The sequence below is a fragment of the Bacillus rossius genome, chromosome 11 (genome assembly GCF_032445375.1).
Source record: "Bacillus rossius redtenbacheri isolate Brsri chromosome 11, Brsri_v3, whole genome shotgun sequence".
Lineage (NCBI taxonomy): Eukaryota > Metazoa > Arthropoda > Insecta > Phasmatodea > Bacillidae > Bacillus > Bacillus rossius.
The window spans coordinates 28,680,224-28,695,675 of NC_086338.1; the positions used below are offsets into that span (position 1 = coordinate 28,680,224).

Genomic DNA, 15,452 nt, shown 5'->3' on the forward strand with positions numbered 1-15,452 from the left:
GTTTTTTTTTTTTCTTTGATTCATTAATTTTCATTGTATTCATATGCATAGGCCTAAATTTTTTTTTTTTTGCATATTATTGTCCTTATTTTATCTTGTGTGTGTCATAATTCCTCAGGAAAAATTTATTGTGCATGATTTACATGTACTTTTTCCATATAATTGTCATTACTGATGGGTGTGATTTGAGGTTGGCAGCTCTGCGTACAATGTGTCTCCTGACCATAGACAAAGCATCAGCAGAGAGTATGTGAACAGGTTCTTCAAGCGGCCATAGACTAATGACTGAGATACTGAACCTTAGTACACTAAGGTGTTTCATGTGTTTATCGGTATACATATTTATAACAATGCTTATGTTTCAGTATTACAAACTCAACTATTTTTTGGTTTCTTCATGTTCTTTATAGTGAAGCTTTCCTGTATAGTGGGAGGCAATTCAAAAAAAGAATGGCTAAATCGGGGGATAGTCTGGTTTTGCAGCTACATATCTATTATCTCCATCCAAAATTTAGTTACACCGCTAAGTGAAGACTCGGACTGAAGCATCGCGTGCGGTGGAGGTGGAAGTGCCGCCATTTTGAGGTCGTTTTGCTGCATTCAAGATTTCCATTTAGTATAAATACGATGTTCATTTAGGTTACAAATGTCATCTCTTGTCAAAATATATCGTTTGCATATAAAACATTAGTGTAAAACAGTTACAGTGAATATATATAATGTTGGCCTAAATGCAACTTCTTAAAGTGTTCAAACATAATTATAAAATACATAAAATAGCGAATTTTATATTTTGTATAGAAAAAAGTTACCTGTTACATATACATATTCTCTTACAGCACACGGCTGTGTCCATGAGACAGCCACACCCCATTTTGTTTTACTTATTACAAAACCACATTAAGTATTTCTTGCAGAATTTAAACCTTTTTAAATAGCAATTAGGTAGTCGTAAAGTTGTTATATTAATATTGTAAACCTAATACTTTGGGTTTAAACCTGTCTGTCCGGTTTTTTTTGCTATTAGTTATGGGCCCATTCAACAGGTATCACGCTGAACATTCTTTTATAATATATTGTACCAAATATATAATATTGTTACAAGTAATATGAAAGTTAAGAAACTTTGTGAATGTTAAATTCGCATGGCTGTTAAGTGTTTTTATTTCCAAGGTTTGTGTATGTGAAAAATAAATTTCAAACTACTAGCTACTTACCTACTTAACATTTTACATTATCAGGTGCAGATACTTTTCATGTTACCCTATTTTATTTTATCAAATATCGTTTGGTCTTGTATATACGCACGATCACGCAGTGAGTTCTGATTAGTCTTGACTCCCGACATCAATTCATTTCACGAACGAATCCAAGGAATGAGGCTTATCATTTTTTTTGGCCGGTTCGTTATTCTGAACCAATTCTTTAAATCGCGAATGAATCAAATTATTTCGTTTGCTCAAAAATTCTTTTGTTTTGAACGAATTGTTAACAAATGACACATCACTATTTTCTTTATTTCCCTTATGTATCATGTTTAAAACTTTTTAAACAAATATATTGCCGAAAATCTGAAGTAATATAATATACATCAATACTAAACAAAATTCCGAAGATGGGTGTAGGGACGCATCAATGGATGAGAGTGTCACATCCCAAGAAATCTTGATTATGAATGCATGTAGGGATCCATCTGCATCCCTTGTGAGAATCCCGAAGCAAAGCAAAGATGACCACTTCCAATGCAACTTAGCTAGTATTCGGATGCAGCTGTCTTCTCTATTTGTTTCTGCATGCATTATGTTTAAACTGGTATAAAATTAATCATAATAAAACAATGATGCCAGAATTTAAAGGTGAAATTAAGTCACCGGAAATTCCCTCACATTAAAATTAACAATTAAAAAATATTTGAGGAATGTGTTATTACTTTTCAATGTCATTTAATTGTTAATATGTTAAATGTAATTAATTTCAATATTATTACCTGGGATTTGCTGCAAAGTGAAGTTACGTTCATTTTGCAGAGCATTACATAATAATTTCTTGTCAGTTTCGTAATGTAGGCTCTCATCTTTTGTTCCCAGTTTTTTTCACTTCTGTTTTCACTTTCATACTACATTTAATTATTTTCTTTTCTTTTAAAATTAGTGGTTCACTTAGATCGTTTTCTCACGTCAATGTTTTGACTACCCCATTTTACTTCTTTTTTTCTTGTCTCAGAAGTTTGTAACTTTTAAAATACAGCATGACAGTTACAAAATATTTCTCTGTATTTTCTTACACTATTAATGTTACATTCTGTCATATCACCTGTCATTTATAGTTAAGTGTATAAACTACACTTTTTTTACAAACAATACGATAAATCAATTTTGCATAGTTTATACTAAAAAGAATAGGCGGTATATGAGTAAGCTAATATATATATATGTATTTTTACCATAAACGAAAACAAAATACTCAAAATCAAGAGTATGATGCCGCCAACAGTGCTCCCTCTGAGATCACAGGCCGTTATGTGTCCTCAACACTTGAATTAGGATAAGTGTAACGAACACGCCCGCACGTGCCAAGAAGTGTAGGTTAGGTCAGTGCACCGAACGACGTGACGCTAGTCACGGCTGGGTGTGGCGATGCGCAATCGGAACACGGTGCATATGCAATTATAATTAAGAGAAATACAAATACTTTTTCTGACTTTAATATTCCTAAATAATTAATACGTGTTGATTTGGATGATTTTGTGCCACAAAACTGGCCGTCACAATCTTCCCGCGCTCCATAACTATCTTGTCGCTGTAATTTCGGTAAAACCCGATAACTCCCAGGAATGTACGTAGTTGTTTAACATTCTTTGGTGTAGGGAAGTTGGAAATACTGTTCAATTTTTCAGGATCGGTATGAATTCCGGTCGGTGTCAGAATATGCCCTAGAAATGGTAACTCTTGTCGGCAAAATACGGATTTTCGCAGTTTCACCGTCATTCCTGCGTCACGTAGTTTCGTTAGGACAATGCCGATATGCTCCAGGTGTTCTTCGAATGATGACGATGTAATCAAAATGTCGTCGACATATGCTCGCGCGAATCCTTTGCACTCAGATCCTAGCGTTTCGTCCAGACAACGAGTAAACTCAGCTACCGCATTACATAAGCCGAACGGCATGACTTGGAACACATACTGCGAGTTTTTGAATAGGAATGATGTGTACTGTCTAGATCTTTCTTCTAAGGGTATTTGCCAGTACCCTGCCGACAAATCAAGTGTGGTTAGAAACTTGACACCCTGATATAATCGCAGAATATCATTCGTTGGTCTCGGACTTTCCCGATCTCGAACAGTAATTTTGTTGATCTCCCTCGCGTCAAGGCATAAACGTACTGTTCCGTCTTTCTTTCGCACACAGAGTATCGCATTCGTGAATGGGCTAGGCGCTCGCTTTATTACATTCCATTCCAACATTAAGTCTAGATATTCTTCAGCCTCTTTCAAATATTTCGCCGGGATGGGATACGACTTTTTATGGAATGGTTCACCGGGTATGACCTGAATACTAGCTGTATATAATTTGTTTAACCCAGGTTTTTCAGAAAATATATTTTGAAAATTTCTTAAGACATGAAGAAGATTATTTCTACCGGTTTCATTTACCATGGTAATTCCCTTTACAGCTTCTATTAAATCAGCTCCGGTCGCCATCAAATTTATGTCACTATTAATACACGAAGTTTCCTTATGAATGATTGCAATGCATTTTTCCGAAACTTCCCAATTTTCAGTAGTTTTCGTATTTTCTGTGTCATCCATAGCAGTTACCATCCAACCTGCAAAATTCAAAATTATTTAATGGCTAGTTAGAAAGTCTACACCGAAAATTACTGGTTTAGCCAATCCTTTTACGATTAATACATTAATGTACTTGGTGCTACCTAAACCTTCTACTTCCAATAAGGTCTGACGATTAATGATGGGACTAGCCCTTGATGTAATCCCTAGAATCTTTAAACTTGGTACTGGCATTCTCGGTAATGATATTCCGGTGCTCTCTATCATGGCTACGCAGTCTTCGCTGATGCAGGATATCTCTGCGCCGCTGTCTAATAGTACAGGCACTTTAACTCCGTTTAAAGTTAACGATATCTCCGGACATAGTGCTTGTTTCGCTTGAACTTCGGTTGCTGTGGGCTCGCTGAGTAAAAATTCACGCTCTTTTTCTTTGAACATAATGGTGTGTATGCTTCGACAATTATTCTTGTCATTTGCGTCGGGATCCAATTTTATACTAGCCCCGTCTAACTTACAATTAGGGACTGACGTGCGGAGCGGGTTTTCGCCATCCCTAATTAGTTTACCGCACTGTCCTTAAATCCTCTAATTTGCTCTTGTGACAAATTAGCAAATCCATTATTTGCATTCGGTGAAATCAAAAATGTGTTATTACCTCCTTGGTTTGTATCTGAGCTTCTGCTAGATTGCATGCGCGGCCATTCCGTGTTGCTTTGCTCGTGACTTGGCGCTATAGAATATGAATTTCTTTCTCCTTGTCGCGCGTCGTGAATGGTGGTGCTAAAGCTGTTCCCTTTTTCAGACGGTACAAACGTTTGTGCATTTATGCTGTACTGACCTCCGGAATGATTATTGTAATTTGCCGATCGTTCTTTCGTTGTTCGATTTTCGCCTGAATTCTCTCTGAAATTAACTGTCCCCTCCTGACGTTTATTCTCCCACTGTGATTCATTTTCGCGTCTGTCTTGTCGCTTCTCGTTTCTACGACGATAGTACTGTGGTTTATAAAATCCGTTACCATATCGCTGACCTCGATATCTATTGTGATACCAATTACTTCCGCAGTTTTCAACGTTCAGTGTGTGAATTTGAGGTTGTTTGTGTCCGCTGTTCTGCCCTTCATTTCGATTGCGCCAGTTATTGTATAACGGTGTCTGTTGGTTCGTGTTCTTGCGCTCGTTAGTTTCTTTGTGCGTTACCGTTTTATCGAGCTTAACGAGTCGTTCATACGTTAACAGTTGTTCCTTGAAATCTACAATATTACTGTATTGCCGTCCACTAAGTTGTAATTGATAATTGAGTGGTAATTGCGAAATTATCATGGCAATAAACTCTTCGTCTTCCATACGGCAATCAAGATAACGAGTTCTCTCGTACATATCGCTGATATGCGCCTCTAAATTTTGAAATTTACGATTTTCGAATTTTTCAGAATGCAACTGTATTCGCAAATTGCTTTGGATACGAGTATTCCAAAATTGGGATATGAAAGCTTTCTGAAACGATTCGTATGCGTGTACCGAATCTTTCGCCAACTCCCACCAATAATATGCCGTGTTTTTCAAGCAGTGGCTAACGCATTTCAATTTTTCTGCGTCTGTTAACTTAAATGTGTGGCAATATTCTCCAAACTGATTTAAGAATCTTCGAGGGTTTTCATTACTTTTCCCTGAATATGTTGGAACGTCATCCAACCATTTCTTAGAAGGGTGGTGTAGTGTAAGTACCGGATCTGCTGACATAATTGCAGTACTAATATTCGCGGGATTTCGCTCGGCTTCTATCGTTATCGATTTGTTTACCGGCGTGTGTTCCTTGTCGGTATTACATTCGCTAGTGTGGTGAGTCGTTAGTTGGGGCGAGAATGTTGCGATGTGTCTGGATTCTCTTTCTATTTCCCCTATTTTCGCCTCTACCATATCTAACCTTCCTGTTAGACGCTCGCTTAAGTGTACTACTTTATCGTCAGTGCGTTTACTGAATATTTCTACACCTTCAATACGAGTGTGTACACTGGAAAACTTCTGTTGCATCTCGTGCTGTGTTTCAGTTAAGTCATGCCTGATTTCTGCTGTTTCATCTGCAATCCTGCCTAAAGTGTTATTTAAGACTTGCACTAAATTGTCTAGTCTTTCGGCGTTTTCTCGCTCCTTTTGTTCCCTTTCTAACTTCTCCTCCTGTTCTATACGCTCCCGTTCTTGTTTCTCCGGTTCCCGTTCTAGTTTCTCCTCCTGTTCTTTACGCTCCCGTTCTTGTTTCTCCCGTTCCCGTTCTAGTTTCTCCTCCTGTTCTTTACGCTCCCGTTCTAATTTCTCCTTATTCATGAACTGGAACAGTGCATCTAGGGTAACAGTTGGTGTCGGCGGCGAATGACCCAACTCCATTTCCTGCTGTGACTCCATACCAGTAGTCTCGATGTGCTGTTCTGGTACTACTTCTCTAGGTTCTCGTTCAGGACTAGAGTCAGAAGTGTCATTGCTACCTCTCAAAAAATATGACTTCCTACCTGTGTCTGTCATCTTGACAAAACAAAATTACTGTCTGTATTTTTCAAAGTGTCTTGAGTTGTTCAAAAAAAAATCATAAAATAGTCCCTAACGTTGGCTTACACGTTGTGCGCCAAAAATTCTGAAGTGTTTTCAGAATTACTCTATAGAGTATATTTCCTAAAATGCCAATATCTATAATGTAAAATGTGGTCTAGTTGGGCGCCGTGAAAACTCTATAAAGTACTAGTGCTGTGATTGTGTATGTAGCACAACTACTAACCTCTACAGAATATTAACTAAAATATGTCTTGTTATGTTGATAGTGAAAATAAATTATTCTCAAGTTGTATGTACTGGTGTAGTTTGACTCAGTGTGAATACCAAACAATAAAATGTCGTATAATTCCTTAGCAGTATGTCTCCTTCTCTTTGGTGTAAGTATTCTGACCTTAAAATCAACAAATATAAGTAGTGTGTTTAAAAGCATTAACTTCTCTATGACTGCTGATCTCAGTGTAATAAAAACTAATTATTCTTTCAAGACAATCCAAGCTAAATATTTCTGTCTATCTGGTTTAACATACACATGATATGTAAGTATGGTTATCAATCGGAAAAATAAAATATAATGAAAATTTAACTTTTTACTAGGGTCAAAATCATGGTTGTATGGGTGACAATACTCTTTTGCAACATATCCAACTGTAACATGAAAAGTGACAGAGTCAATGATTAGCAAGCAACATACAAATACCTTTGAGACAATTATTCATGTTTAAATAGGTTTTTCATTAAACAAAATTTCAATATCCGTTATACTTAAATGTCTTTCAGAACTAATTACGTTTTACGTAATTGTATCACTGAATAATAGTTTGGTTATCAGTCAATATTTTAAATATTATTGAAACACATTTTAACTGGCAAATTAGTCTTTTCTTTGTTTTTACTAGCTCAGTCTCTTTCGGTAGATCAAACTGTCTCAAGACTTCTGGACCTGGGACTATTCTTTAAACATTCAAGACAATTAATGACTTTAACAGATTTTAACTTTGATATCGTACATATTACTGATCAATGTCAGTTAACCAGGTCCAGTATGTACAAGCTACAAGTCTTTACGTAGTTAAGTAGTATTAAGTTGTTTTAGCGAGTTTCAACTTAGGTCTTGATCGTAAACATCATAGTTTAAGATATCTTGCCATTAAAATAGGACAGGTAACTTCTCGCTGTTCTTGTTAATTCGGGGATGGGGCAAACAAACCTCGTCGCGTCGTTACAATACCAAGAGGCTGTGGAAAACCTCTCCGAACCCCTGTCTCTCCTCCGATGTTGCTGGTTAGATCTCACTCTCCTCCGATGTCGCTGGTTGGGTCTCCGTCTCGATGCACCTCCTCTCGTGCTGCTGGTACTCCAGCAGGACTGGCGTCGGTCACCTGGAGTCGTCTAGAAGGATGATGTCCTCCGGTACACCGTCTACGATGCCGTCTACCGCTGTCGAACTCCTTCCATCTCGAAGATTGATAGTCCTTTTCTTCTTTTCTTCTTAATTCGTCGTTGATCCAGTTCTATTTATGCTGTTAGTCAAAACTTATCGTCGTCGTAGATTCTTTAGTAGAGCTTCGAACATCGGTAACTACCTCTTCTTCATTGTGTAGTTCCGGTATTTATTATAAAATCATCAATTTCGCGTAGATTCTAGCTATTCAGTCGTCGTACCAATGTTTTACGTGATATTCTTACATTCATTTATGACTAAATCACGGAGCTCTTTCTCTCTGATCCTTCTCCCATGATAGTAGAACAGAAACTCTCGTTCCAATTTGTTTCAAACAGTGAAAGCTTTCTCTATTGAACACTCTCCGAAATCACACTGGAAATACTAAATTCTTTAAATAAAATATATGCGCAGTCGAGCGTCCAATCACATATACTCTTTCCTCAGTAATGACCCAAAAACAATATTAAAAGGTGTAAGCTCATTTCCTATTCGTCGCCGTTTAACAAATGTTTGCAAAGACATTTCATAAAATTATTACTTAGATAAAACATGAAAATACTTAAAGAGTAAAACCAAATTGACCTGACCATAGAGATACAATACTGGTAAATATAATTCATAACAGGACTAAGACAAAGTCATAGAGGTAAGAAGTAAAATAATAAACATAAAATTCATTTCTATTGAGGGCTTCTCAAATACCTCTATAACGTGTTGATTTGGATGATTTTGTGTCACAAAACTGGCCGTCACAATCTTCCCGCGCTCCATAACTTTCCGCGGGAAATCGAGCCTTCCCTGGCCGGGTTGCCAGGGAGAGTCGCCAGTCGCCATCAAGCACTCATCAGGGCCGGCAGCTCTGCGTACATGGAGCCTTCACTTTTCATGCCAAAACCAGCATGTAGTTTCCATAGGTCAATCTTTCAATCCGTTTCCTTCCACTCCACGGCAGGCCCTAAATCGACCGTGCGAAGTGCCACTCGGCCCTTTGCTAAATGTGTGTGGCTCAGTCATGAGCGGTTTCTTTTAATACGTAACTACTTTTGTTAAGAATGACTTGTCCCTGGTAGAGGGGAGGAGCGGGAGCGGTCCCCGAACAGGGGTCGCTGCCCAAGAGCAGGGGAAGATCGGGCAGAGGTGAGGAGCGGGAGCGGTCCCCAAGTTAGGGTCGCTGCCCAAGAGCAGGGAGAGATCAGGCAGAGGGGGGGGGGGGGAGAGAGAGCAGGAGCGGTCCCCGAGATGGGGTCGCTGCCCATGAGTAAGGGGGGAGGGGAGAGAGTGGGAGCGGTCCCCTAGTAGAGATCGCTGCCCAAGAGCAGGGAGAGGTAGGAAGGAGAATCGGTCCTCCAGAGAGGTCGCTGCCTACCAGGGAAGGTAGGGGTAGAAGCCGTCCTCCAGAGAGGTTGCTGCCTAAGAATACTGCTCAAGTATTCTTGCCACTTTTTGTTACCTAGAATTACTAGGAAGAGCTTTCTGCCAGGCTTAGCTAAGCCAGAGTAAATATACAAGGTATGTACATATTCATCAGGGAGGGCACATCTGTACCCTTCCTGTGCATACATATTCGAATTACAATATTATTGACATTCACTGGTATAATGTAAAGGCTTCTTGTTACAATACTGGGTCTTTACATATTTGTCCTGAATTAGGCTGGGCAGGTAGACAAAGTTTCCTTAATTTACATTCCCCTTGTCTGCCATCTAGGGGCGGGTGGCGAACTAACTTTCCTCCCCATAGATTATGTAGGATGGGTGGCGCACTTGGGGCTTGTGCTATCATACCAGCCGAGGCCAAAATAGTGGACATGACAAGGGCATCACACTGATGTGCCCGCACTTTACGCTGTAATACCTCTGCCAGGAGGTTGAACTTTGTCCACGCGGGGCGGACTAGAGCTAAACGCGTACAGTGACATTTCCTACCGAATCAGTTCCTGGGACGTGCTGCGGTCACGTGCGAGTTTTCCGTGCCCCGGTACCGCCGCGCCCGCACCCAGCATTCGTGGCCTCCACGCCACTAAGAGGACGAACCCTGGTAATTATGTTAATCTAATCTGAACTATATGTCTGTATCAGATTCTTCCTGTTCGGAAGAACGCTTTCATGTGAGATTTTATCCTACGGTATTAATTCTAGTCTTAGCTCCAGCTATCAGCCACGTGTGTTCCCTACATATGTGAAGAACATGCGGGGATAGCCGCCATGTAAATTTTCTAACTCCATTATTCACCTAGGTCAATTTATAATTAGTTAGTCATAGTCATTCCTTTGTTTCGCCGTCTGGCGCATCATTACTCACAGCCTCCAGACGCATCATGCACCATCATCTCCACTACCGCTAGTCTCAGGATAGCCTACAAACCTACAACCCTCGGTGGGCTATTTCCGAGGAGTTCCGCAAGCCATGAAACAATGACGCCATTCGAGCGCTGAGTGTGCGGAGATTAAAAGGTAGACGATGATATGGCCAGTTATGTGACGACGTCATGCATCAGGTGACATAATGTATCGTGTGACGTACGAATAAATCCAGTTAGATTCACATGTTCTTTTTAATCGTAACGGCGTCCTGGGTGGCCTAAACAGCCCGGGGAGTCCTTTGTCGACGTGTCCCTGCCAGCAGCCACGAGGCAAAGAACTCCACCCTAGAGTCAAAATTCTAAACTTTGATGCCGTCCCCGTTGCCTGATCTGAATTTTACGTGAATTTAAACTGTTTACTTAATTTTGTGTCTCAAGGGCAGGGTTCCTGGCTCCATGGCTGCAGGCAGGGACGCGTCGACAAAGGACTCCCCGGGCTGTTTTGGCCTCCCAGGACACCTCATTAATAAAAACACACACGTACTTTTAGCTGGTTTATTCCGTCGCACACTTTACACGTTACACGCTCACGTAACTGGCCGCTTCATCGTCAACCTAAGCTCCACGCACGCCACCCTCTATTGGCGGACTTGTTATGGCCACACGGTAGCCCGGTGGCAAGTACGTTGATAGGGGCTATTCCCGGCGATTTGCGAGTGAGAGGCTCTGGTAGGCGATAAGTCTGTTCATTCCTCGGTGGATGTCCGCGGCACGCAACGTGAAATGCGTGGGGTGGATGTTTACACAAAATTACTTAAAATCAAACATTACACAATAGTCACTGCGATTAGTCCCGTGTTCGGGTCTAGGTAAAGTGTTCCACTCAGCTGGTTAACTAATCGCGGCTACTCCGCAGGGTGGCGAGGGCCACGTTATGCTGGGTACGGGCGCGGTGGAATCCTGCAGGATATCACACACGTGACCGTGGCACGTCCCAGTTAATGACTCGTCCGGAAGTTTAGATTCGCATTTGGCGTAGTGCTGCCCTGCGGGGGCGATGAACTAGTTCCCGATGTGGGACTTTACAGCGTGAGGCGCAGGTGCCACGATGGGCCACCTAATCAATTACGTATTACACAAAAAGTCCTGTGGCGGACTGCACATTTTATTGAAGGACCGCGCGGGGTCTCGAACGGTCGATTCGGGCCGACCGGGGAGCTGAATTAAAACGATTTGGCTATAATTACCTATTGTAGTTACTGGTGATGTTGGCGCGAAAGTTGAGAGTTCCCCGTGCGTGGGCTGCCGGCCCGGGCGAGTGCTGGATGGCGACTGACTAACCTCCCTGGCCACCGTGGCCAGGGAGGGGGGAAATTCCGCGGGAAACTGCGGAGCGCGGGAAGATGATTTCGGCCAGTTTTGTGAATGATAACACTTTATAAAATGATTATTAAATTAACATTAATTATTAATGAATTTATACTTATGAGTTTCTGTTTCTCTTATCAAATGCATGAATAATTAATACTCTTGCGCAGTGCCACACCCGGCCGGGCGCTTTGCACACGTAGGGGGCCGTGACTGACGTCACGCCGTTCGGGGCACTGCACTATGTTGTGCGCGCGGGCGCGTTCGAGGCGCGGCACTGATCAGGTGTTGAGGACACATAATGGCCTGTGCTCTCAGAGGGAGCACCGACGACGGCGTCAACTTCAACAACCTAAATCCACTAATTCTAAAACAGGCAGCGGGGACGGTGTCAAGTATTGTCTTTTGAGATTACACTCAATTTTATTTATATCACTCAATATGTAACTTCTCAACATAACAAATTCGCTACAAAAATTGTCGTGGTCTGATCGACTAGTCCCTGACAATGCTGCTGTTCTGCCGGCTACTCAGGGTTCGGTAAAGGGGGGTTCGGGCTGCGTGGCCGAGGGACTTAGTCTCCAGAGATGAAATGAGAACAACTCAAATAAAGTTTGATGGTCCTTTATACTCAAGACGCTGAACACTTTACATGGGGCTGCCGCGTTTCCGCCTGTGACTATTTCTCTGTGGGTCAAAAGCCGGTTCCGCGCACTAATCTGGTTAAGAAAATTACAGGACGTCCCGCCCGTGATGACTATTACTCCCACAGTAAAGAATTGAATTCTTATGACCCGCGCGCGATAGAATGTCTGTCTGACTGTACACTACCCTGGCCAGGAAGAGATGAAAAGCATAGAACCTATGACGGCGAATGACCAGTTTGCAGAAATGAACCGCGACTCGCCAGAATTGAGAACAGAACACACATACGTGAAAATAGTACGATGAGAGCTCGTGACTGAATAGCAAATTAACAAGCTCGACTGCCAAGTTGAAAATAAACGTCTTCGCACGGCAAAGTCTAGAACCACTGTTAATACCATGCCCGTTTCTCTCACCGTCCCGGAGCGGCGTCACCAACACGTCCGTCGCCTCTCGTGCCGGGTCCACGACTGCCTCCCACTAGCGCGGAGCGATGACCCTAGCGTGAGCGCTGTCTGCCGAGTCCTGGGAACGACTAACTCCCACTCCCCTGCCGCTCCTGAGCGCCCGCGTCTCCTCACCTTCTCCGTGAGCCCGCGGAATACGCTGATTGGTCACAGGCGGAAGCCACGGCCTTGGTGCCTGGTGAAAAATTAAAACATATACAAATACACAAACCTTCAATACAAAATTAATTATAATAAAAATATACGCAAAATATGTTCAAAACGTAAAACAAATATGTATTTACAATAAAATAATAAGTCAAATCCTGTAAAGAAACACAACGTCACACGTCACCGTCACTTGCGTCGCACAACACATGCAAGAGATGGCGCTGGCGAGGCATAACGGCCTGAAGGAGACGGGGAAACACTTGGGTCGACGTCAAAATTTCTGGAAATATGGCAGTCACTGTTTATCGAACATAAAATTAGCACGAGTAGAAAAGAATCGCCTAATCGAACGCTTACGATTCGAGTGTGAATTTTGAAAAGTGTTGTTATATTTATGAAGTTATAAAATCCATGGTTTTATTATTTAAACAACAATTCTTTTAGGTTATGGCTTTACAGGATGAAAAGAATAATGCAACAGATTCAGAGTACGTTATATCCCGAGCTAAACATTTCTTAAAAACCGATACAGCATGTGCGAAAGTATGGATTGTTACAGCAAGAACGCTCTTTCCGGATAATTTTGTTGTTCAGGTATGACAGACGTTTTGATCACCTACTCTTGTGTACGTCTTTTGGCCAGTTTAAACTTGTACTAAATAAATATAATATTATTTGCACTGTGGAATGAGTACTATGAATTTAAATCTTTTATCTTAAGTATTTTAGGGTTTAGTTTTTAGTGTACTGAATTTATATAACTAGTGGAAAGAACTAAATGTGTGGTGAATTGAAATATTAATACCCCTGCAACCATCATGTGAATTCTGGAATACTTCAAAAATGTTTTTCTTCTACTAAAGAGTAATCAAGCAATATGTAATGCTAGTTTTCACCCCTTTCGTTTGTGTTACCTTAATTTCATACCAAAATTTTTTGTCTGGTTCAATTTCATCAAATATTTTATTATATAAACATTGCATTTATTTTTTTACATTAAATATTCACCTATCTTTGGATGTCTGTGTAGTCTACAGTCCACATTCCGCACTGGAGCTAGGTTGCTCCCTACCTTGTACCTGTCCACACACACACAGTCTTGCACCACTGGGCCATATATGCAGTCTGTCTCCGCATTGTGACTCACTGAACTTGTACTTCACTTAACTCAGCCTGTTGGAACTCCCGAGGAGGCCTTCTTTCTGGAACTGTAACGAATACAGAAGAACACTGTAATAAAACCAACGAACCGTAAGCACTAAATACTGCACAGTACAGTACAAAAACCACACATGATAGAAACGATATGAGTGATGTCAGAGCAATAAAAGCAACCAAACAATGGCGCGACGGGTGGTGAGTCATCGACGAGTCTGGAGAAGTTTTGCTCGAGCACGGTTGGATTGACCGGAGTGGCGGATCGGCCGAGGGCGGACGATAGGGGTTTCACTGTATTCGTGATCGAAACCTTATTGCTGCATGAACATGCTACTTATTGGAAAGTAATTTGGCCTCAGGTAATGAAATAATACAATAGTTTGGCTGTTTTACAGAGATTATCAAAAACATTGTCAGGAAATAAAAAAAAATGCATTTCCAGTTTTGTATTTGAATATTTTTTTTTTTTGGATGTGTTACTTACCTTATTTATTCATTGTTTGACTGGATCTTATATAAATAGTGTCTTGAAATATAGAACTCATCATCCTTAAAATGTCTGATACCAGGAATATCATATTTGTACAGTAACAGAAGCTAATTGTAATTAAAATATTATCATTTGGTAATTTGTTATGAGAGCAGTCATATGTTTTAAAAAGAAAACAAAAAATCACAAAAAAAGTTTTTTTTGGTAACTTATGACTTTAGCAGCACCATTGTAAGAAACTAAAAAAAGACATAAATTTTTATGCATATAGATGACTATTTAAAAAAAAAAATTGTGTTTGGATGTCAATGGAAATTTTGGGGTAGAATCTAAAATTCAGGTATAGAAATATGACAAACCATAAGGGATATGTAAATTTTTTTAGGTCAGGTCAGCTATATTTGTTGCATTTTGCCTTTTTCTATACTTATAAATTATGTCTAACATCCTTAAGAAAAGTATAAAATAAGTCCAATAATAATGGAAGTGAAAGGTTGGTTAGGTTAGATCAACAAAATTAATTATTATGGGTTTGAAATACTTTTTTTTAAATGTACCTGGCCTAACCTAACTAACCGTATACAAATGATGCCTTACAGGCACAACCAACAGACTACTGCTGTCCTTAATGCTTGACAAAAAGGCTTTGAGGAGAATTTTTTTTATGCTTTAATCAAAGTTTACAAAATAGTTTTAAGTTATTTTTTGATATGTGGGCACTCAACCTTACGTTAGAAGTGTTTATTTTGTAACTGTTATTCAAGGAATGTGTGATTTTTTTTTTTCAACTGTTAGTATTCATACATTCTTGCTGACAAACAAGCCACATATTTGATTCCAGTTTGAGGCTTATAACCTGGAGAAGAGCATACAGAACCCAGAAGAAGCAGCTAAATGTTTCAGCGAGGTGTGAGTATTGTAGATAGTTTTTTTTTTTTAAATTTAAATTTTTATGTTTGTTGCATGTAATTTTGGCACACTGAGAGCTCTTTAACCCGGTATGTCCGGTGCCACGGTCATACAGACAGGCCTGTCCTTCGCCTTGGTGTGTCTCGCCCGCTTAGTGGAGCTCGCTGCGACACGCACAAGTAGAT

The 15,452-nt window shown here is 40.4% G+C and overlaps 1 protein-coding gene across 2 annotated transcripts in view; it reads left to right on the forward strand.

The window, feature by feature from the left end:
• Nucleotides 1–13,053: 13,053 nt before the first annotated feature.
• LOC134536746 (integrator complex subunit 10) overlaps nucleotides 13,054–15,452 on the forward strand; it is a 31,233-nt gene continuing 28,834 nt past the window's right edge. The window contains exons 1-2 of one of the 2 annotated variants that reach the window (XM_063376654.1): nucleotides 13,054–13,304; nucleotides 15,200–15,267. In XM_063376654.1, the coding sequence (XP_063232724.1) occupies nucleotides 13,158–13,304; nucleotides 15,200–15,267 (215 nt within the window). In that variant the 5' untranslated portion in view covers nucleotides 13,054–13,157. The remainder of the gene's footprint in view (nucleotides 13,305–15,199; nucleotides 15,268–15,452) is intronic. The other variant, XM_063376653.1, reaches the window with a different exon arrangement.